Below are 23,830 nucleotides of genomic sequence, written 5' to 3' on the forward strand. Positions count from 1 at the left end.
CAGCCTTTGCTGACCTGTCTATAAGATGGGTATCCTGGACCCCTCTGTACCTTGTCAGGCTCTCTTACAGATAACCTGTAGGCCCAGTGAGATAATTTACAAAAAGGACAGAAAGGTTCAAAACCTACTGAGAAAACTAAAGACAGCAAGACTCTACAGCCCTCCTCTGGGGCCTCGTGGCTGAATGCTCCTCACACCTGTGTGATGGCGCCTTCGTCTCCTCCTCCCCTCTCGGGATCCTCTGGTGAGGGTGTCCATTCGCCACGTTCTCCCGCTTCTTTCTCTTCCGTCCTGTCCTCCTCCTCTCTCCTGCCTCCTTAACAGAATGCGAGGCACCTTACGAAAATCTCCAGTGTGAAGAATATGTGATGGTTCTGGCAAAGACAACATAGAGCCAAGGATGAGATAAGCAATTAAGTTGCTAATTATAATCATGCATGGTATTCCGTCAAGGCTTGGAATGACCTCATTTCTTGTCTTTCTTAAGCTCTGTCTTTTGAACTCGTTCAAGAAAGTGTCAGCTTCTTGGGCAAGCAGGTCCACACGCCTTCTTGGTTTCTCTCCACCTTGCCGGTCACCCTCTTAGTCTGCTGTGTGTCTCCCCTTCTCCCTGAGCTCCCGCGCTGCAGCGTGCCCGGGTGCAGTGCTCATGCCCCCAGCCCTGAGGATCTCCTCCAGCCCGAATCTGACCCTGAACTCCGCCCAGATTCTCCTTCCCCGCTCTCCTGTGTGCCACGCTGGCTCGCTGCCATCTCATGCCCCTCACGTCCTAGTCCTAGCTGAGCTGCCTCTTCCCTTTGTCTCACCAGAAACCTGAACTCAGGGTCTCAGCACCCCACCCTGCCCCAAGCTTGTCCCAGCCGCCAGCCTGTCACCACACCAGCCCTCAGGTCCCAGAGCATCCATGACCCCGGCTGTGCCCCTGGCCAGCTCTCGGCCAGTCCCTCCCTCCCTCCTTTGGTTTTTCCGTCCTGGTCTCTGCCTCACATATCCTGACACGCTCCTTCCTTGTCCACAGCACTGCTACCCTCTAAGGTACCCTGTGATCAGCTGGTTTCTTGTGTGTGTTGTCAGTTCTTAGTGGGAAGGTAACCTTGAGCAGAACAGGGAACTTCGCTGCCTTTTGTTCAGTGATGTATCCTGAGCATCTGGAAAGCTGCCTGGCACGTAGCAGGAAGTGAATGTTTGTGGCACGATGAGTGAATGAATTACCTACAACATGTTAATGTGCCTGGACTTTTTTTCTGGGGATTTTGTAGAGTATTTGAAGTGTTCCTCTCTTGAGATTTTCAGTTCTGATTCTGTCTGGTCCAGAATCCACATAGTTGCCAAACACACAGCTTTTCATGAACGTGCCCACTGATTCATAAAGAGAAGCTCTTTTTGCATGTGTGTGTGATTCTGAAATTTCCCTAACACAGGAGAATCCAGCTTTGGCGGTTGCAATTAAAACATGTAAAAACTGTACTTCGGACAGCGTGAGAGAGAAATTCCTTCAAGAAGCCTGTAAGTTTCTAGAAATTTCTGTGGAACTCCATGTGACTTTTTTTGTCTGTGAAATACAAGCTGTCTCTGAAGAAGTAAGAAAAGTAATATTCTGGCTTGTCTGACAACTGCAGTTACTATCTTGCCTTGCAAATTAATGCCTGTATCTGCAGAGGCTCATATCCACACGTTGCGCCAGGTAAGCCATGATGTTTGGGGTGTGAGCGTGGACAGATTTACTGTCCCCGTCTCCTTCGGCACCGTGCGGTTGGCACTGGGATTGGGCCGATGTAGAAATGAGTCCAGCCCGGGTGCCAGCAGGCCCTAGAGTTGGGGGTGAGCAGGACAGACGCGGTCCCCGCGTGAGGGAGCTCGCAGACCAGGGAGAGAGCCGGGACCGTGCCGGGTGCCCCGCCCCTGCTGCAGTGCTGCCCTTCGGCTCCCCGCTCACACGTGCGGGCTGAGACTGCAGGGAGGGTCGTGCGTGGGTAGCTGCTCTCTGCTGAGTGCACACTCGTGGAGAGCCAGGACCTCGTCCTGCTTGTACACATCTCTTTCCACCTGCCCTCAGGCTGCGATGTCCTTCCTGCTTCCACACCTGACCGTGCGCTTAGAGTAGTTTTTCCTCAGGAGGCTTTGTCACAGGACCACGTTTTCTCCTTCCTAAGTGTTTGAAACTAAAGAAACGTTGCCTAGAAGTTAGTATTGCCCCTCTCTAGGCTTTAAGCTCCACGGGGCTAGGACCCTGTCTGCTGTGCTCACTGCTCAGGCCCAGTGCCCAGCATCGTACTGAACCCATGAGAGGCGCTCAGGGGACACTGGTCATGTGATTGAATCTCGGTGTCCTTCATTACATGGACATGGAACAAATGCCTTCTACCTTCCATTTCAGGAAATATTTACCACCCAACAGTCCAATAAATTAATAAGTCATAGAGTAAGTCATATTGACTTGATCAGTATCATTTTCCTCAAAATCATATTGTACTTTCATCAAAAGAAAAAAGTCTGTCTTTTAATCGTGTTCCTGTATCTCTGTATCTGGTACCTTAAGGACGAGACGAATCCTGGCAATGACTTCTGTCTCAACTAGTTTATTTCTAAAGAGCGCCTAGGCCAAGAAAACACAGAGTACATCAGCCCCCCTTACCTACTACTCTATCGGAAGAATAACCGCGGACAACTGTTTTTCCCTAGTAACAATGCGTCAGTTTGACCACCCTCACATTGTGAAGCTGATTGGTGTCATCACGGAGAACCCTGTCTGGATAATCATGGAGCTGTGCACGCTGGGAGAGGTACCCTGATCCTTGGACCGGGCCTGGCGGGGCGACTGCCAGCCCGTTTGTCACAGTGTCAATGAAACGATAGTCTTGTGCTTGGCGTTCGTTCAGCCCACCCTGGGTGTTTGGTGTCCTTTGTTTAAGAAAGGGGAGTGTGTGAAGGGTACCCTTGTGGTTTGGGCTCAGAGACACTAGCGTCTTCATGGTTAAATTCCCAAGCCATGCCCTAACTCAGTCCTGAAGGCAGTGGTGACCAAGTGGTGCTTTCTTCCTCTCTGGTGCTGCTGCCTACTGCTAGCCCAGGGATCCGAGGATGAAAGAGGCACTCTTAATGGAACTCAGATAAATTAATGCTGCGTTTACGTAAATCTGCAGTAACTTAGTCTGTTTGAGAATTCATTTTATGGTGTCTTTCAGACCAACTGATACTAGTCACAGTTTCTTTTGAAAATGTGAGTAACACATATGGACAGATCTCCTTATTTGACTCTCTCCAGAACACAGAAATTCCTTACTTAGGGTGTCACCATCACCTGGAAACTTGTTAGAAGCCAGATTCTTGGGCCCTCGCCCAGGCCTGGCGGATCAGACCCTCGGCAGGGCAGGCTGGGCCCAGCACCTGTTCTCCGGGCCACGCTGTAGCCTGCATGCTTGCGGATGAGCACAAGTCAGTTTTCCAGGTGTCTACACTTCACTTATTGGTACTAAAGCTCAGTAATTTAGCCTGAAACATTAGTTACATTCCTTCTCTAATTTTAAAGGACACCAAACACAGTTTTGCTTTTCGTGGAGATTTAGGGGTTCTGCTTAGCAGCCGAGAGCAGTTTGGGTCCTTGCATCTCTGCGTGACAACCTCTGCCTCCCTCCCCCTGCGGGCTCCCCGCTGCTCTCCTCTGCGCTTGATAACCTAGTTTGCTGGATGAAATGACTTCAGGTCTCTACAACATCTCTTCTTCCTCTGCCCCACCTTTCCAAATCAAACAGAGTGCTTACATACATTTTTTGTTCACAGTATTTTTCTACTTTTGCTTTTGGAGAATTTGCCAGTTTTCCTGGCTTAAACTTATTACTAAAACTTTCTCCTTTATGTATAGATTTTGTAGAATTAGAGTTCAATCATCTGTCTTCCTTTGCCATGCTAGCATTTAGCTGAACTGATCGTGACAGTAGTAATAGGACTGATAAGCCCCGTGGGGTAAATACCAACACCTTTTTGTACCCAAAACTTCCTGGAGGAGGATGGGAGAACGTCTTGCCTCCCCTTCCTCCTCGTACCTGCCTGGGATACAGCGAAGTGGGGTGCAGGCATGCTGGCCGTGTGAGGGCCGACTCCGCCTGTTTGTCCCCCTAACTCTTAATCTACAGTAGTTCATACTTCTATTCATTTCCTTGCAGCATCTTTCTGTATTTTTTCAGAAATTTGTCTACAGTCATGAAGATTTCAGTTTTATAATAGGATTCAAATAAAGAATGATTAATCATAATTTCTGAGCTAGTATGTTTCATTCTGCCCCTTTGTTTTAGGGGAGAATTGAAGCCATTCTCATAAAAGTGTGGAAATGGGCAGTGTTGTTGAATGTAGCTCCTTTGCTGTTGATTTCTATTCTCTGTCACTAATTCTTTTTTATCTTGGTCACTGTTCCAAAAGCTGAGGTCATTTCTGCAAGTGAGGAAATACAGTTTGGACCTAGCGTCTTTGATCCTATATGCCTATCAGCTTAGTACAGCTCTCGCGTATCTGGAGAGCAAAAGATTTGTGCACAGGTAAGATCAGTCATAAAGCTGGTAAGCTGCCCTCTGGACAGGGGAAGGGGGTGGTAGTGGGGAAACCGGAGGGAGGAGACACTCACTGTGCCCTGTGACTCTTCGTACTGCTGGACTCTGTCGTATGTAGACGGTACCGGAAGGCCAGGCGGCACCTGTCCCGGCCCAGGGCAGACGCGTGGCCTGTTTGTACGCACAGTGAGAGGGTTTTCCTCACATGGAAACACTTGTTTGCTCTCAGGCCAGTTCTCTCTCCTGCAGATGCTGTTGAGAGACTGTACACGGTCCTAGAGCAGTGAGCATGTAGACTAAGACAGACACTGTCCTGGGAATTCCCCACGCCCAGAGGGTCACGAGTGACATCTGTGGCATTCTGTGGAATTCCTATTTCTTATCCGGGTCCCCAGTTTGAACGCAAGGGAAAGCCCTTACAGTTTGCCCACTACTTTATTACCCAGCATGAAAATAAATTCCATGAGCAAAATCATTTACAAGGGTTTAGATGATGGCTTTTATTTTAGGTGATGAGATCTTTTAGTAGCAGCAGGGTTACAGATCCCAGTCGTGCATCCCTGTCTGTCTGTTAATGCAGGTGGTAATATGATTATATGAAAAGTAATAATTCCTTTTTTATTTCTTATTCTCAGATATTTGTTATTTGAGAGTATACTTTGCTGTCATTCAAAATACTGATTATCGTATTAATGAGTAAATATCTGCCAAAAGGAAATATATTTGAAGTTAAATCATAAGAGTGTCTTTTTTTCAGTGTGTAATAAATCTGTTTGCGTTGTCTATAAGCTGTCTTTCAAAGTACCTATCAGTATGTCTTTATATAATATAGATGGGTTTGTGGGTTTGTTTTTTCCTTGTATTAAAATTTCTTATCCCAAATTCTTCCTTATCAGGGACATTGCTGCTCGGAATGTTCTGGTGTCCTCTAATGATTGCGTAAAACTAGGAGACTTTGGATTATCCCGATATATGGAAGACAGTACTTATTACAAAGGTAAGGAATCAGAGCAATAAAGAGGCAATAAGCTCAGAATCTTTTTTTTTTTTTTTAAAGATTTTATTTATTTATTTGAGAGAGAGAATGAGATAGAGAGAGAGAGAGAGCATGAGACGGGGGAGGGTCAGAGGGCAAAGCAGACTCCCCGCCGAGCAGGGAGCCCGATGCGGGACTCGATCCTGGGACTCCAGGATCATGACCTGAGCCAAAGGCAGTCGCCTAACCAACTGAGCCACCCAGGCGCCCCAAGCTCAGAATCTTTAATGATTTTTTATTTCTTAAAAAGCTGTGTCCTAATAAGCTCAGCTGATTTTTGACAGAGGCATAAAATAAGTTCAGTAGAAGAAAGAGAGCCTTTTCAATCCATGGGGCTGGAGTAGTCAGACATCCAGAGACAAAAAATGGACCTCAGCTTGACTCACTTGACTCACCCCACATTAACTCAGAGTGGATCATAGACTTAATTATAAAACATAAACCATAAAACTTTTAGGAAAAACATAGGAGTAAGTCTTTGGGATCTAGGGCTAGACAAAGGGTCCTTAGACTTGACACCAAAAACATGATCCATAAAAAGAAACACTTGATAGATGGGACCTTATCAAAATTAAAACTTTTAGCTCCGCAAAAGCCCTGTTAAGAGGGTGGAGAGGGAAGGTGCAGACCTGGAGGATGTTTGCCAGGCACCGTGCCCGCCTGCCACCACAAGCCGTTCCACGAAGGACTAGTGTCCACAGTGTGCAGTGAGCTCTCAGAATCCAGCAGGGAAAACAGAAACCAGGAACACAACGTGGACAAACAGTGGACAGAGAGGCTTTACTGAAGAGGACACGCGGAGGGCAGAGAAGCCCGGGCAGAGGCTCAGACCACAACAAGGTAGCATTGCACACTTGTCAGAATGGCTAAAATTAAAACTAGTGGTAACAACAAATGCTGGCAAAGATGCAGAGAAACTGAATTACTCAAAAATTGCTTGTGAGAATGTAAAATGGTACAGCCACTCTGGAAGAGTTTCACAGATCCTTTAGAAGTTAACTGGGCAGCTGCCGTACAACGCAGCAGTTACACTCCTGGGTACTTACTCCTCGCAGAGAAATGAAAGCTGACATTCACACAGAACCTGCATATGGAATGTTCATTGCAACTTTATTTCCAGTAGCCAAAAATTGGAATCAGCCCCGACGTTCTTCAAATGGCAAACATAGACACCTCACACAAGTGGGGCTGGGTACGTTGACTCGGTGGAAGCAGTCAGACTGAAAAATCTCCAATCTGCTTACTCCAGAGACTTTGATCAATTGGTTTTAGAGCTGAAATCCAGCTCATGTGATTCTTCTTTAATTTTGCCAATTTTGGAATCAGTTTGACTTGGTTCTTTAAATTATTATTGAACAAATTTTTTTTTTTTTAAAGAAACTTTATTTTATTTTTTTAAAAATTTTATTTATTTATTTGACAGAGACAGCAAGAGAGGGAACACAAGCAGGGGGAGTGGGAGAGGGAGAAGCAGGCTTCCCGCCGAGCAGGGAGCCCGATGCGGGGCTCAATCCCAGGACCCTGGGATTATGACCTGAGCTGAAGGCAGACGCTTAACGACTGAGCCACCCAGGCGCCCCGAACAAATATTTTTATTAACAGATGTTCATATTCCTAGTATTTCAGCTAAGGTTTGGATTACAAATCCATATTATGCTCTTAGTGTATATTCTAATTCTTACTACCACTTTCGAGAGCCAGTTTCTTTCTCAGTTTTTTAAATTCTTATATTGTGGCAAAATGAGGCCAGATTTTTACATATAAAACTAGTCTCCTTCGTTTCATACCATGGCTTATGACTTCCCTTTCCATATGTCTTCTGTGTACTACAGCTTGGAACAATTTTAACAGAGATTTTCTGCTATGTGAAAGGAGAATTCTTGGGTTGTTCATTCATTTCAATTAGTCATTTAACATAAAAATGACCAAGCCAGCTTTCTGCTCTTTTTAAATTCATTTCCTATCCAGCTCAAGCCCTGACGGGTCCAGGTTCTGGACTTCTGGTAAAGAGCTGACCTCCAAACAGCTTGATGACTGAGGTTTCATATCACGTAGACAGCATTTAAAATGAGCAGTTGACAAATTCATGTATTTGTTGTCATCTCAGGTCAGTAAGTGCAGATTCCATTAGGCTTCAGGAGAACACCCTCAAAAGGTTGGGGATGCTTTATTCAGGACACAGGTGTAGAGTAGTTTGTTTGGAAGGAATTGAACAAAGGATTTGACTTCACTTGTCATGAAGGTGCTTGAAGTTAAGTGGGGAAAAAAGAAATGACTTGAATGAAGTTGTCTCCTGATTGAAGGTGCTCAAAGGCACGTGTTGCTCACAGAAGGAAGTCCAGACGAGGCTGGCAGAGCACAGGCACCTCCGTGACCCGGGGCTCCCTCCCCTGTGGACTCCCGTGCCCCTGCTGCCTTCTCGGACACACCGCTCAGCTGTGGGCTTTCTCTGCTCCCAGGGCATCCGGCATTTACTCAGTGTCTGTGTCACACCCCGTACCATAGCTTTTAGAATTAGAGCTCCTTGAGGAAAGGTACTCTGGGCTGTTCCTCTTGTAAGCCAGCAGTTGAAGGAATGTTCCGTGAGGTGGTGAGTTTCCTTTGTGGCACAGAAGGAAGGTTTGTTAGACCTCAAGAGGAGGACGATTTAGACTCACCTAAGAAGTATACATTTTCATTCCATCCATCGCCTGTCCTGCTCTTTACATACCAGTGAAGGTATAGTTGTCAGTCCTCGTTACATATTCCATATTCGTGTCCTTTGCATGGTCGCTAAAATTTGTAGCTCCCGAAGTCATACAGTGCTTTCATAGTCATGTGTTCACATGCATGGAGCAGTGGAGGACCGGAGCCTGTCTCCACGGGAGGATGGAAAGGGGAGGGGGCGGGGCAGGATAGCTTGAGCCCCTCTGGCCTTGAACCCCCGCTCGGGCACCTGGCGGTGGGGTGGCCTCAGGTAAGTCACCTAACGTGTCCGAACCTCGTTTTCTGAAGAAAATAGAACCTACCAAGATGAGTTGTTTTCAGGGTTTAAGATTATAATCTGTGTGAGATGATGTTATGTGCATGTACACATTTCCCCCAGGAACAGTGGTGCGGTGGTTGTAGAAGCGACTGGGTGTCGTCAGCAGAGGTCCCAGCTGGTGGGTCAGGATCTGTTGCATAACCAAGCTGCAAGCTGGGAGCACCAGTTAACGGGGCTGCCTCGCCCTCGCTCGTCCCCGCCTCTCCGCCCAGAGGAGGGCTGCCGTGCTTTATTTCCCTGCCACAGGCTAAGCAGATCACCCCAGACCTCACCACACCAAGGAAACAAAAAGTAGTTCTTCCAAATAAACAAAGTCCAAAGGGTCAGATATTAAAACTTTTTGTTTTGATACTAAAAATCTCAGCTAGCTATAACTTAGATCCTTGAGCAGATAACAAGGAAAATTCACTTTCTAAAATTAATCTTCTAGCTTCCAAAGGAAAATTGCCAATTAAGTGGATGGCTCCAGAGTCCATCAATTTTCGACGTTTTACCTCAGCTAGTGATGTATGGATGTTTGGTGAGTATTTTGAAAAGTTTTGTGTTTTTAAATTATATTTCGTATACTCTACAAAACAGACTTAGCCTTAGCTCTTTTCAGAGTATTTAGGCTAATCTGCCTTCCCTTGCCTGACCGCTCTTTCAGAGACGTCCTCTTGGTTTATTTGACAGTCACTGGGCGCACATGGAGCGCCAGCTTTGGGGGTGACTCCTGTGAGGTCCCGCTGTCTGAATCCCCCTCCCTTCTCCAGGCCTCTCTCTCTCCCTATGCCATCTCTGCATCCCTCCCTGGGAGCAGTCCTAGCTCTTTCCTTCCTTCTCTCCTCTCTTTCTCTCTGCCATCTCATTCGTTCTTTCTACGTGAATGACTTTAAATGGTTGACCTGTCCTCTGGTTCTGTGCTAGCTTCTCAGCTCCAGAATACCTACCGTGGTGTTTTCCTCATTGTCCTGGAGTCCAGCCTCCTTCCTGACTTGTCTCAAGGCTTGGAAGTTTGATCCTTTGTCTTCTGTGGCATCTGTTCTCACGCCTACTCTGTGCCTTCCCGCCTGCTCCGAGTCAGTCGCTGTCCTGCTCCGGGGTTGTTGTGGTACCTTCCGACTATGACCGCGTGGCCCTTGCTCATTCGGCACTACTTACTTCAACTACTTCATCAAATTTTAAATCACTCTCCCCTTTCCATATGGATGATACTCCTTCCCCACCCCACTCTTCTGGTGTCACTCTTTCCACCTGGAACACGTTGTCCTAACACCCTCTCCCCGGGTGAAATTCTAACCTTCGGGGTCACCTGAAATGTCCCCTCTTCATGAAGCCTTATGTAGCTGGTGTGTTTTCCAGACATAACCTCCCTTCCTCTGTGTTCCCTGCACTTCCTGTCTCTGCCATGACACTTGCACATTGATCTTGTGGGCAGTCTTGTGTGCGAGTGTTCTCTGCTAGATTTTAAACTACTTCAGGAGAGATGCCCTGATAAGGTTATGACCTTTTTTCCCCGATGATTAAAAATAACATACATCAAGTATGTGTTATTTTTTCTTCTGTTTACTTGCTGTTGGTTTCATCTAGTGCCCTAAGTGATGACAGGTGAAGGAAGGAGCTTTTCGCCAGAGCAGGAAATAGCGTGACATGGTTTAGAAAGGGCTCTGGGGTCCGACTGACGTGGCTTCACCTCCCGGGACCTCGCTCATCCGCTGTGTGGCCCAGAGAGCCAGTTGCTTATCCTGTCAAGGAAATTTCAGTTTTCAAAGATTCTAAGATGCCTGTTTTTTCACATTGTAACTTTTCTGGAACTGGTGTCCTAAATCAGTGGCATTTTATGGTCGGTGTTAGTTGGGGACGTGTCTTCCGCAGCCTCCTTGCCTGCACTCGTATGGACTTTGTTCATCCCAGTGTTACTTCCTTGTCTGAATGCGTTTGGAAGCACCCCTTGGTAAGAATAAAGTAATTCCAAGAGGTAACAGGATGGTGCCATAACTTAGTTGGCAGTATTTTCCCCCATTTTTGGTCATATAAAAATACTATTGTATTTTATAATCAGTGGCATCTTAGAAGTGTTTAAAGAAATGTAAGGTGTAAGGATAATATATGTAAATTTCAAGAAGGGGATGCCAGAAACATATTAAGGTGTGGAGAAATGATGCCCGGCGCTGTTGTTAGTAATGATGTCATAATTTCTGGCGAGAAATGCAGAACTAAGGCGTTATTTTTGGCATACACTCTTCACTCTGGAACGACGAGAAGTCAGAATGTCGTTCACGTTGGTAGGATAATGGGCCTTGCTTCCTTTGAGGCACACCCCGCTGTAGGTGCCAGAGACACTGAAGCAAGGTGCCTCTCCTCAAGCCCGTGACACGGCGTGCAGGGAGGACGGGGGCCGAGCCGGGGCTTGCCTGGGGCCGGCAGGTGGCACGCACACAGAAAGAGAAGCACTCGTGTGGAAGAGAAGGAAAGGGGCACTAAGTGTGGGGAGGCTAGCACAAGCAAAGGCATGCGTGCCGGGGAGGCAAGGCTGCCAGATCAGCCTGCGAGACATGCGAAGCCACCCACTGTCCCCACCAGCCAGAGCGTGTGGTCGTCATTCTCCGCCTTAGACTCCGTGCGCTCGTTTATTTTAAGAAGTGAGCTTTCAAGTGTTGTTCAGAGGACACCAAGAAAGCATGTGGTCTGCAAGGGTGGAGTGTGAGTGAGGGGTCTGTGGGCAGGGCCACTGCAGCCCAGGGAGTCCAGAGCTTGCCCATGGGGGCAGGGACCCCCTGACCAACTTGTGCATAAGCTAGATGACAGTGCCGACGTGCACCCTAGCCAGGAATGGGCTACCTCGTGAAGGGAGTCTGAGTATTCTAAAGGTGTAAGGCTTAAATTTTAGTATTTTCTTTTGTTAGGCCTCAGTCAGCTGCCGTAATCATCAGCAGGCTGGACTGCAGTGGAGGGCAAGGGAAAATCATTCAGCCCATTTTGAACTGGTTCATTAAACCATGAAGGATCACTGTACCTGGTGGGCCATTTTCTAATATAGGATTTTTAGAAAAGTAAACCTCTTAGAAAAACTTGGGGGTTTTTTTTGGAAAATAACTTAATATTTCATGATTTGCGTCATATTAAATTAATATTGCTATTCTTATTTATAACAGAGTTCATTGAATGCTTTATTTAGCCGATTTGCCCAAAATCACACAGCTGGTCCTCTTGTGCCAGCTATGAAGTTACTCCTGAAACATGGGCATTCTTCTCTTCCCACCAAGTTCACGGTTCTGTTTTCATTCCCACTTCACAGGTGTATGTATGTGGGAGATACTGATGCATGGTGTGAAGCCTTTTCAAGGAGTGAAGAACAATGATGTGATCGGTCGAATTGAGAATGGGGAGAGATTACCAATGCCTCCAAATTGCCCTCCTACCCTCTACAGCCTTATGACGAAATGCTGGGCCTATGACCCCAGCAGGCGGCCCCGGTTCACTGAGCTCAAAGCTCAGCTCAGGTAGGAGTGGGGGGAGTGAGGGCCGGGGCTGGGGCAGGCTCATGCGGCTGCTCCCATGCAGTCGTAGCGTTTGCGGTCATTCTATCAGGACGGCTAAGGCTAACCTCTTCTCCAGCAAACATAATTACTTATTAACTGGTTTGCATTTATTTATGCCTTGCTAGAATCCTCAGGAGATTGTATCTTAAAATCTTAAGAAACTCCAGATTAGGATCAGATCTCTCATCCCCTGACTTCTGACTGAGCACGGCTTACAAGATCCATGAGAACCTGGTCCCTAGTTGCCCATCCAGTTCCATCTCCCACTCCTCCTCCATCTCCAGCACGCTCCTAACTGCTTACGCTTCTCCCGGCATGGCCCGCCATCTCTCACGTGCTGTTTTCTCTCCCGGGGACGCCTTCCCCCAGCTGTCCCAGCTGCTAACCACTTCTGTGGTCTTCAGAATCCAGCTCAGATGTTAGCTCCTTCAGGGGACTGCCCTGGTCGGCCCTGCCCGCAAACAGATAGCCACTCTTTGGCGCCTTTTCGATGCTACTGTTTGTTGTCATCAGAACATCCACATGACCTATTCAGCTGCCATTTCATGGCTCCTGATTTGTGCCAGCCACGGCCAGACCCAAACCTCCAGGAGCTCCCGGTTCCTTAGAGGGAGCACGCAGGGACCTGTTAGCGTGCTGAGCCCCTCAGAGTGTCTGCACAGAGTTGACCGTGCCACCCGGCTTGGAGAATTTCTCATTTGCACGCCGGGCTCTAGGCTCTCCATGGGCATCACTGTGTGTTACCCGTTTCTGTGGCCCCGACGCAGGCCTCTAACACGTGCTCAACAGACAGTTGTCGAATTGAAGTCTAGACTGAGACTCGATACTGTAATAAATAAGATATTTTAATGTAATACATATACATGGGAGCGTTACTGTGTGACCAACACCATGATGTAATGTGTGCTGTAAAACCTGTCTTCATATTTCCCTGATTCTATGTGAGATTTTTAAAACTTGGTGTATCTTTGTCTTTTTTCATAGAAAATTACCAAACATCAGGGTCCAAAAGACCCCGGTGGCTCCTCTGGCCCATCCTTGTCCCCCAGCACGTGAAGCCTTCTAGACTGCCTGTAGCCCTAGCTCATCTTCAGGCAGCTCAGCTTGCTAGCCAAGGCTCCGGGCAAGGAGCGTGTTTCACGGAAGAATGAAGGCTGATAGGGAGAGGTGTAAAAGATTCACCCAGTCAGGAATTATTGGCTAAGCTCCCACTTTATTCTAAGTCAGGTTCTGTGGACTCAACCATGAACAAAACACAATCCTGCCCCCAGCGTTTGCAGCCCGGTAGAAGAGATGGGTCAGCCGTTCCTCACCATACAGTGAGCAGCACACTCTGGAAGGGGCTCCTCCTTGGGCCCCGTGCTGTGCACCTGCCGGCCTGGTCCCACCCTTTCGGGCCCCGTAGACAGCGCAGCTCTGCCTTCCACATGACAGTCCTTCAGGTGTCTCTACACAGCTTTCTTCAAGCTAAAAATCTCCAGTTTCTTAATTCTCATACAATTCATGATACACGCTCTCACTTACTAGAGCTGGATTTTGAATGTGCTTTATTTCATGTTTTGCTCATACATTTTTTTGTTCCTCCTTGATCTTTCCTCAGAATTAGACAGATTCTGTCCTTGAGATTCCTCCCCTCTCTGACTCCTCCTGCCTGCCTCCCAGACACCTCCTTTACGCCCCGACCTGCTGCTCCTCGGTCGCCCTGCGTGTTGCCCACACGTCCGTCCCGGGCCGCCCTCCTTTCTCTCAGTATGCTTCCTGGGCCCTGCCAGCCTCTCACCTCTGTCTGTCTTCAGCTTCCGTCCTGCCTTTTCTCACAAGGCCCAGAGCCACGTTCGCATTGCTGCTGAGCATCATGTTCATCCTAGAACAAATCTGTTGCCTTGCCTCCCAGGCAGCCCCTGGCCCTCACCTTCCATAGGCCCCAAAGGTGCCTTTGCGTTCATCTCCGTCTTGGAGTGAGCAGTAATTCCTCGCCGCCCCCGGCTGGCCAGCTGGGCACCCCCTCCCCTGCTCCTCCACCTGGACTGTGCATCCAGCTGGCATAGCCCCTTGGTTGATCTTCTGAAACATCGCTGTGGACGAGTGGCTCCCTTGCTCGAACAGCCCTCAGTGGGCTCCCGTGACTCCTGTATTAGGTAGAGGCTTCCAGAGCAGACTGAAGATTCCTTCCATCGCGGCCCACCCCTTTCTCACACTGTGACCGCACTAACCCCCCTCGGCCTGGAACTCCTCCTCCTCCTCCCGGTGAAATCCTGCTCCTCTTTCTCGGCTGCTTTCACACGCCGGCTCCTCCGTGGCTGCACAGCCAACGAGCCTCCGCCCGCGGAGTCTCCAGAGCACTTTGTTCTTCTTGTCGTGCTCGCCCTGCGCTGCCCCAGATGGCCGCCCCCGTGTTCACTGTGAGCAGCACGAGAGCTGAGCCTGGGGCCCGGTGTCTGGGCCAAGAGGACTACAGCACCTTTCCTGCCCTCGAGGAGCTCACAGTCTAGTATGTCTCAGCCCTACTAGACTGAGGCTCCTTGAGGGCAGGGATCGTCATACTCGCCTCGGTGCTGCGTGCACCCGCAGGCCAGGGGCCTGCGCACAGTGGGGCCCCACGGCCACTCCAGTAATGGCTTAGTGCGTGAACCTCACGGCAGGGGTCACTGAAGGCCTGTTTCTTTAGGTAAAGTAGTTCCAAGAACTATCCAAGGTGAATTTTAGAACTAAATATAACGATTTCATACATACATACATGACTTTATAACATACCTAGGCTGTGACTTATGGATCTTCTGCAGTTAGCACAGGCCACTGAGCGTTCATTTGTTCTGTGTTTTCCTGTTTCAGTCAGAAATGGAGTTTGACTTTGCATTTTATACATGTATAATATGGCTACCAAAGAGGCCAATAAAATTTAACTTCATAATAGCTTGCTTGGACATTTATAAATGTAACGGTGTGTCATAGTAATTAAACAGATTATTTTATTGAGTTTTATAAAATTTATACTATATCGAAGATTGTTTAACAAAGTAATAAACTTCAGACAGTCTTTACCCCAGAGGTCAGTTAAAAATGTTTCCCAAGTCCCATCCTCCATTTCTACCTTAAAAGAAAATAATTTTGGGGCGCCTGGGTGGCTCAGTCATTGGGCGTCTGCCTTCGGCTCAGGTCGTGGTCCCAGGGTCCTGGGATCGAGCCCCGCATCGGGCTCCCTGCTCCGCGGGGAGCCTGCTTCTCCCTCTCCCACTGCCCCCGCTTGTGTTCCTCTCTCTCTGTCAAATAAATAAATAAATAAATCTTAAAAAAAATAATAATAATTTGGGGGCGCCTGGGTGGCTCACTCGTTAAGTGACTGCCTTCGGCTCAGGTCATGATCCCAGGGTCCTGGGATCGAGTCCCGCATCGGGCCCCCTGCTCCGAGGGAAGCCTGCTTCTCCCTCTCCCACTCCCCCTGCATGTGTTCCCTCTCTTGCTGTGTCTCTCTGTCAAATAAATAAATAAAATCTTTAAAAAAAAAGAAAATAATTTGAATGGACGCAGATCACCATGGGATCCCACGCAGCTGTGGGCCATACGTTTGTTTGTCTTTTACTCTGAGTTGAGGGAAGTGGCTCTAGGGATGAATCTTGTCCAGCAGAGGCAGGCAGCACTTGGGTCAGACTTCCGTGGGTGGATCTCCATGACTCCAAGCATCTGTCCTCCTCACGTCCCACTTTCTTATTCGTAGATGTGAATGCACAGAGAAGGACGAGGTGAGCCTGCGGGCGGCCTGGTAGCGAGTGTAAAAGCTCCCCAGTAGGAGCACCCTGCGAAATGACTCCTGTGTACCGTGGTGTGCTTGCCCTGTAGGACTGACAGGCTGCAAGAGTGCCCCAAGTAGCTTTTGAATGGAAAAATCATATAATCCCTGGTTAATTCAGTTAATTCTTTGATAGCTACTGTGCCAAGGAAACCACAATAAGCAGCTTTAGTATCTGCCCTTGTGGAGCTTATGCTTCCCAGGAGTGAAAGTAAGGCTGTCCGTTTCAGCTCAGTCTAGGGAAACACGTTAACATGTGCTTTCTTAAATCCTTCTTAGACAAATGGGGGAAATAAACTAATAAAATTATCAATTTAAAGTTTTATACCATATTTTTAAAGCTTTGTATTGACCTACAAAGATGTGAACATATAAATATGCCAAGAAGTAAACCACTCATGGATTGTCACAAATTGGGCAGACGCACGTAAACAGCATCCAGAATAAGAAACCAACACTGCCACTGCTCCAGAAACCCGCCAGATGCCCCTTTCCAATGACTGTTCGCCCTCCGAGGGTAACTGCTAACCATGCATTGGTTCTGCCTACTTTTGAACTTTCTGTAAATGGTACCACTCAGTATGTACTCTTTTGTTCGTGGCTTATGTTATTCAGCATTTAGTTTGAGATCATCCATGGTATCAGATAATTGCACCTCTTTCTCCTTGCTCTGTGGTGTTCTATTTGTGAATATCCCATAGTTTATTCATCTGCCTGGTGGAAATTTAGGTTCTTTCCAACTTGGAGCTGTGAAGGCCACTGCTGTGTCTTTTTGGTGTGCAAGGGTACAGGAATTGAAGTTGGGTGTGTATCCAAGAGCTAGCGGGCATGCTCGGGTGTAGCATCAGTGGGTCCTGCTGGTATCCAGAGCGGATACACCAGCTCTGCTCCCAGCAGTGAACAAAAGCTCATTGTTCCCACCATAGTGGTTTTTAAACCTTTGGAAATTACTCCTTGTTTCTAAGCTCGCTGTTTTCACATATGAAGGTTAGGTAAAAGAACATAAGTGGTAAAGAATATCACAGTTCACCTGAACATTTCTGTTCTAAAGAAGGCTGACCTAGTAAGTATCACTTTGGAAGACGCTCCATGATTTGAGCTGGTGTCTGCCACGGTGCTTTTCAGGAAGACCTCTCGAACAAATACCATGTTCCTTGATAGCCGGTCTCGGGCCCTTGAGCCACGCACTTCCTCACGTCACTTCATCTTAGCCCTCACAGTCCTTGGAGATGTAGATAGTATCACCACCGTGGGTTCACAAAAGAGGGGACTGAAACTCTGAGGTTAGGCAGCTCACCTGAGGTCCCAGAGCTGGAACTCGCAGCGAGCCCACCTGAGTCCGGGGCCCAAGCTGTCAGCTGGCACACTCTGGGCCTTGACCTGAGACACAGCTAGATGTCCTTATGTGCTCCGTGTTGTGATTGCGACTGGTGAGCAAATTGCTAATGCTTAGTTAAAAAGGGAAAAGAAGGAAGAAAAAAAAAAGTGTTATAAGGAATCCTTGAAGCTGGTTTTCTCAACATTTTTTTTGACTATCAACCAGAGAACGTCCCCAAAGGCAAGGGCAGTGTGTCTGGCATAGGCACACAGGCCCTCACCCATGAACTTGGAGGGCTACCTGGCTGCCGTGCGCTGGCCCCAGAGCGTTTGTCCTGTTCACTGTGTTTTGTGTCACCTCTTGAGTGTGCTGCACTTTGCCGCTCTGGCCCTCGGAGCCCCGGGTATGGTAGGGAGCATTGTGGAAGCCGACCGAGAGGCTCTGCGCGGTGACAGAAGCCAGCACGTGTGGGTGCGGCCTGTCGCGTCGGCCTTGGGGGCAGGGGGTTGTTTGTCACTGTGAGTTAATACTGTCGTGTTTGCTTTCGAACATTATCAAGCAAAGCTGGCCTTTGAGAGATCTGTCTTGTTAGGATGCAGCTTGGAGTGGCTACAGCCCCAGACTGATGACACGTTTTTCGTGCTACGTCTCAGCATCATAGTCCAGTGAAGTTTCAGGGCTCCTCGGGACACAGACTGGTTTCGGTCAGTCTGTGAGGGTGCCGGCCCCTTGGGGGGGGCGGGGAGGAGTGTAACCTGGGAAGGTACAGACAGCACTTGAGTTGGGAGGAATTTAACCTTCTGTTGAGAGTTATGTGTGTTGTGTTATGAAGGTTACAGTTTAAAAAGAAATTTGAAAAGGCTGTGTGACCTTGGGCGAGTGACTTTACCTCCCTGTAGGAGCAGGGTCACACAGCCCTCCTGCAGTCTGGTTTCCAGGGTTATGTGAAATGATGTGAAATGCTTCCAACTGCACGTGGCTCGTGGCTCGGGTTGGTGCACACACTGTTACAGCCGCGCTAGTAGTAACAACGAAGCTTTTCCTGAAGATCCGGAAGGGACCCGGCAGCCTTAGGGTAAAGAAAAAGTATCAGTTGCTGTTAAAGAAAAACCTGGTTATTTGAACTCAAAAGTGTGAGCTCTCATTATCCAGATACCAAAACACAAAGACATTTTTATAGACACATTATAGAGACACGGATTTTAAATTTTTAGTCTGTGAACAGCATCTTATACAAGTCTTTTTAATCTTTTCTGATTCTGTATCCTAGTATATGGACTCTGAATTAAAAGCTCTAGGTTTGATTGATGATAGGAGTTATTTGTGCTTCTTCTCTGTGTATTTTTTTAAGTAGTTTTGTATTTGCTTCCAAAATTCCTTTCAAAGGTGGTGTCTGAATTCCTCCTTAGTCATTGTACCAGTATTTCCCTTCCCTTGCTAGCCTGTTGGGTCTAGATATTATCTAGAAGAGTAATTGATTTCTCAGTTAGTCCTATAGACGTCTTAAAACGTTCACGGCATCTGGGGGTGCCTGGCTGGCACGGGCGGAAGAGTGTGCGGCTCTTGATCTCGGGGTCATGTTTATTGGGTTTTGAGATTACTTAAGTAAATTTTTAGAAACCTTAAATAAAAAATTATAAAAAACATTCACGGCATCTGAATTTCAAGGGTTTTTTGGGGTTTTTTGTGTGGTTTTTTTGGTCCTTAGCCTTACCAGTAATTAAAAGTAAAGAGTAAATTGAAATTTAATAGGAATTTGATATAACATTTATATTCTTTCCACTAAGAATTATGTCTTTTTTTTTTAAGGTTTTATTTATTTATTTGACAGAGAGAGAGATAACAAGAGCAGGAACACAAGCAGGGGGTGTGGGAGAGGGAGAAGCAGGCTTCCCGCCGAGCAGGGAGCCTGATGCGGGGCTCGATCCCAGGACCCTGGGATCATGACCCGAGCCAAAGGCAGACGCTTAACAACTGAGCCACCCAGGTGCCCCCCACTAGGAATTATGTCTTAACTGTTTACGTGAGGATCCTTCTGACCCGCCATTGGCTCCTGCCCGTGCATAGGTGTTCCAGGCTTTTCCATGTGCGTCTGTGTTTGGTTTGTGTGAACAGATTTCCAGGGAGATTTAAACATGCATTTCATAAAAATTAGTCCTTTGCACTTACATGGCTTCACACATCATTTTTACATGTATTACCTTGTTTGACTTCATGGCAGTTCTTAAGAATTGAGTTTTTATTGCTCTTTTCACTGAAGGAGCCTGAGGCTCAGAAAAGTCCTATGACTCGCCCTGGATTGTGCAGCTGACAGGGAAGCCCCTGGGCCCCTTTCTCCTGCCTCCAAGACCAGTGTTCCTTCTTGCCCGTCAGCCTCAGGGTGCCCCCCCGAGCCTCCTGGATTTCCCCTCGCACTGTTCTCCTCCCCTCACTTGTTCTACCTGTAAAGAGATGCCTCTCAACATGTCCGTCGTCCATGCATTTACTCTTTACGATCAGAGCCCACGCAGAAACCCTCAAACTTACCCTAGTAGCCACCAGAACCCTTCCCTTCAGTTCTCTTTCTGTGACCAGTTCTGTTTTCTCTGCAGCTGTTCTTCCTTCCCCTTCATTGAATTTTGTCTCCAGGGTTATTATCCCTAAAAACATGAGGAGAGAGTGGAGCAGCCATGAAGGTCTTCCTTTCCCTCTGGGCAGCTAAGGGCCGGTGGCTGCACATGGCTCCCCTCGACTTCAGTTCACCGACGGACAGGGGACTGTGGCTGGATGGAGCGATGCAGGACACAAATGGAGAAACACTGGCTTCGTTCCAGTTACAAATGAACATGCACCTACAGCCTAGCTGGGAGGGAAGCAAAAGCACTGTGTGCTCAGGCCACCAGTGCTTGGCTGAGAGTTCAGCACTGGGAAGCCAACAGCCTCTCTCTCTGCCTCTTTCTCCCTCTAAGCCCCAAATCTGCATTTTAGCAATACCCTTTGCATTATAATTTTAGTGATTGCTCTAGAGATTACAATATGCGTGTAACTTTTGCCCATCCTCTCAGAGTTAACAGCTGTGCTGTGCTTACGGTGTCAGGTTCTCACGGCTGAGAAAGTCCGTTTGCCGCCACCTCAGTCCTTTATGCTCTAGATGTCATATAGGTCACATTTGTATATGTTAGTAACCTCACAAAATAAGATTTTTTTGTGTGTTTTATTTTTTATTTTAAGATTTTTTTTTTAATTTATTTGACAGAGAGAGAGAGAGAGACAGCTAGAGAGGGAACACAAATGGGGCGTGGGAGAAGGAGAAGCAGGCTCCTGGCCAAGCAGGGAGCCCAGTGCGGGGCTCGATGCCAGGACCCTGGGATCACGACCTGAGCCGAAGGCAGACGCTTAACGACCGAGCCACCCAGGAGCCCCTTTTTGTGTGTTTTAAATAGTACTTTACGGAAAGTAAAAAAACAATCTTTCATATTTAACCCCTCACAGCGTTCTTCATTCTTTCCTAAAGTTTTTTCTGCTGCTTCCCATTCACCCAGAGAACTTCTTGAGCATTTTCTGTGTTCGTCTGTTGGTGGTGAATTCCATTAGTTTTTTGGGGTTCTTACCTGAAAATTAATTGAACTTAATTTCACTAGAACAGAGCTCCGACTTGACGGTGGTGCTGTATTTTTTTCTTCCGGCACTTTAAAGCTGTTCTTCCACTGACCTCTGTTATTTCTAATAAGAAGTCATTGGCCTTTTGAATCATTGTTCCTCCGTCCGTGCTTTGTCATTTTTTACTGGCTGCTTGCATGGTTTTTCTCTTTGTCTTTGGATGTTAGCAGTTTTGCTAGGATGTGCGGGGTGTGGTTTTCTTTGTATTGATCATACCTGGGGTTCACTGACCCTCCTGAATCTGTAAATGTATGTCTTTCACAGTTATCTGCTCAGGTATTTTTTCTGCTCCATTTTCTCACTTCTAAAATTCCAGTTCCATGTATGTTAAGCCTTTTGATAGTGTCCTTCACATCCCAGGGACCTCGTTCTTTTTCTTTTTACCCCCCAGTCTTTTTCTCCAAGTCCTTCAGATTGGATAATTTTAATTGATTTGTCCTCAAGTTCCCTAACTGTTTTGTCATCTCCATCCTACCAGTCATCTGATCCTGTGGAGATTTTATTTCAGATACTGTATTTTTCATTATTGAATTTTCATTTGGCTCTTTCTTAAAGTATCTATTTCTTTGCTAACATTTCTTATCTTTCCATTAATTATGAAGAGATTTTTCTTTATGTCCTTGAATATAATAGCTCTTTCAAGCCCCTGCCTGCTAATTCCAACTTCTGAGCTATCTTTGGAGTTGCCTCCTTTACATTGTTTTTTCCTCATGAGAATGGATCACGTTTTCATGTTTATTTGTATATCGAGTAATTTTAGATTATGTCCTGGACATTGTGAATGATAGATTGCAAAAACTCTGGATTCAGTTAGATTCCTCTGAAGAATGGTTTGTTTGTTTTAGCAGGCAATTAACTTGGCTGGTCTCAAATCACAGATTCTCTCCCCATGCGGTGAGCAGTAGCCCACATCTCAATTCAGTTCTCTTTGCCTTAGCTGGGCTGCTTGGAGCCTGTCCTGTGTGTGCATGGTTCCAGGTTCAGCTAGGGTTTTGGGCAGATTTTATAAGACTAGTGTCTGCTGTCTGGTGAATGGCCGTTAAAAAACAGGGTCTCATCCAGGGCCCTCGCCCTCGGTGCCAGCCCCGCGTCATAGTCTAGCTGCTGTGGGTTGCTCTCCTATTCGGTCACAGGGTTGCTTATGTCATTGTCCATAGTTGCGATCTGCAAGAGGGTTCATCAAATAGTTGCTATGCAGACTTGCCAGGAATAGAAAGAGGTCACTATTTTTAAAGAAAGATTTTAGTAGAAATCACATTATTTAAAAATAATTTTGAGATGGGCAGTGCCACCACCATATAAAAGTGCATTATTTCCTGCAGTTTGAGATACATGAAGAGAAATGCAGTTTTGATGCATTCATGAACTAGACATCCAGTCTGCTCTGCCCATTTGTAAGAGAAAAGAGCAGAGGCGTACGCTGTAGCCCTATGGCTTTGCATTTAGCCACAGGTCAGCCACTTAGTGATATGCCATCCATGACTGCATCTCAAGGCTCCAGACTTGTTTTCTGCAAAGATATCAGGCGGGGTTTTTTGTTAAAAGGTCAGTTCCATTCCTCTGTGGTGAGGCAATGTTGGGTAATTATAAGAGATCATGTTTCAAAACTGGTATTCCCGTGAACTTGCCAAAACGAGCTCTTTCCCTCTTGGCTTTTTTCCCTCCCAATTTCTTGCTGCTCTTTCTCTGGATGTTTTCCAGATTCACCTAAGTAGCCTATCAACCCAGGCTGATTTTGTGATGCTTAGGTGATTAAAGTCCACTCTTTTTTTTTTTTTTGAAAGATTTTATTTATTTATTTATTTGACAGAGAGAGAGAGAACACAAGTAGGCAGAGGGGGAGGGAGAAGCAGGCTCCCCGCTGAGCAGGGAGCCCACCACGGGGCTCGATCCCAGGACCCCGGGATCATGACCTGAGCTGAAGGCAGCTGCTTAACCGACTGAGCCACCCAGGTGCCCCTAAAGTCCAATCTTTAAGAAAACGTTATTTGAGCAAAGAGTATTTCTTATATTTAAAAGAAGAAATGGTTTGCAGTTTCAGAGAGAAGAACAGTAGTGCATCGCTCACAGGGAAACACCAGAAATTAGAGAAAACCTTTCTTTCCTGGTGGTAAAAGATCAGGTAAAAGTACGGAGCTAACTAACATTTACTTCAAAGCTTTACTGGTTTTTTTCCATGTACTTTATTTCCCACCCTAACAATGGGTAGGGTAGACAGTATTATTCTCATTTCTGAATGAGTGAACATGTTGAAAGAGGCAAGGAGGCCTGCCCCACAGAAGCCGGCGGACGTGTGGTTTCTAGCTTGTTGCCCACAGCTTGGATGGCTCGATTATCAGCCACTCAGGACTGATTGCCCTTTTCCACTCTAAAGCTGGTCTGGGTTGAAGATTTGTTTTTGCATCTTAGCTCAGTGCTGGAAACGAGGAACCTATTAGACCCCTTTCTTACTCTCCATGAAAATACTTTAGAAGTGAAATCACACTTTGTCGCTCCAGAACGGAAATTTCATCAGACCTCTCCATGCTAGCTGGTGGAGGGCGTGAGAGCAGGTTTCCCTGGAAGCACTGCAGGCCCAGAGAACAGTCAGCAGCCCCACACGCTCTGTGTCCTTGTCCTCCAGATCGATGACTTTGATGACTGTGTCTGTTGATGTGGGGGAAGTGAGGAAAAAAAAAAGAAACACCATGTAAAGCCCTGCTTTCCCCTTCACACATCTCACTAGATGGGACTGGTGGGTGACCACAGGCAGGATGGCCACGTGTCCTACCGTCTGTAAGGAGCAGCCCGAGCTTTCCCTGGTTCATCTACTTTGAAGTTTGAGCCCTAGAAACCGCCATCCCCAGAGAAACCATGGCGGCTCATTGCCAGCTCACATCAGGCAGCCAGACTCTTTCACATGGAATGTATTGCTACTAAAAATATTTGCAGTTTGGGAAAGTATGTTTAAATTTGACCTC

The 23,830-nt window shown here is 47.0% G+C and overlaps 1 protein-coding gene across 12 annotated transcripts in view; it reads left to right on the forward strand.

Moving 5' to 3' along the window:
- Positions 1–23,830, forward strand: part of PTK2 (protein tyrosine kinase 2) — a 259,848-nt gene that overhangs the window by 193,968 nt on the left and 42,050 nt on the right. For 11 of the 12 annotated variants that reach the window (XM_078071938.1, XM_078071937.1, XM_078071940.1 and 8 more), the window contains 6 exons: positions 1,422–1,506; positions 2,683–2,783; positions 4,417–4,532; positions 5,441–5,541; positions 9,036–9,125; positions 11,883–12,087. In XM_078071938.1, coding sequence (XP_077928064.1) covers positions 1,422–1,506; positions 2,683–2,783; positions 4,417–4,532; positions 5,441–5,541; positions 9,036–9,125; positions 11,883–12,087 — 698 coding nt within the window. The remainder of the gene's footprint in view (positions 1–1,421; positions 1,507–2,682; positions 2,784–4,416; positions 4,533–5,440; positions 5,542–9,035; positions 9,126–11,882; positions 12,088–23,830) is intronic. The other variant, XM_078071946.1, reaches the window with a different exon arrangement.

The sequence above is a fragment of the Halichoerus grypus genome, chromosome 5 (assembly GCF_964656455.1).
Source record: "Halichoerus grypus chromosome 5, mHalGry1.hap1.1, whole genome shotgun sequence".
NCBI classification, from domain to species: Eukaryota; Metazoa; Chordata; class Mammalia; order Carnivora; family Phocidae; genus Halichoerus; species Halichoerus grypus.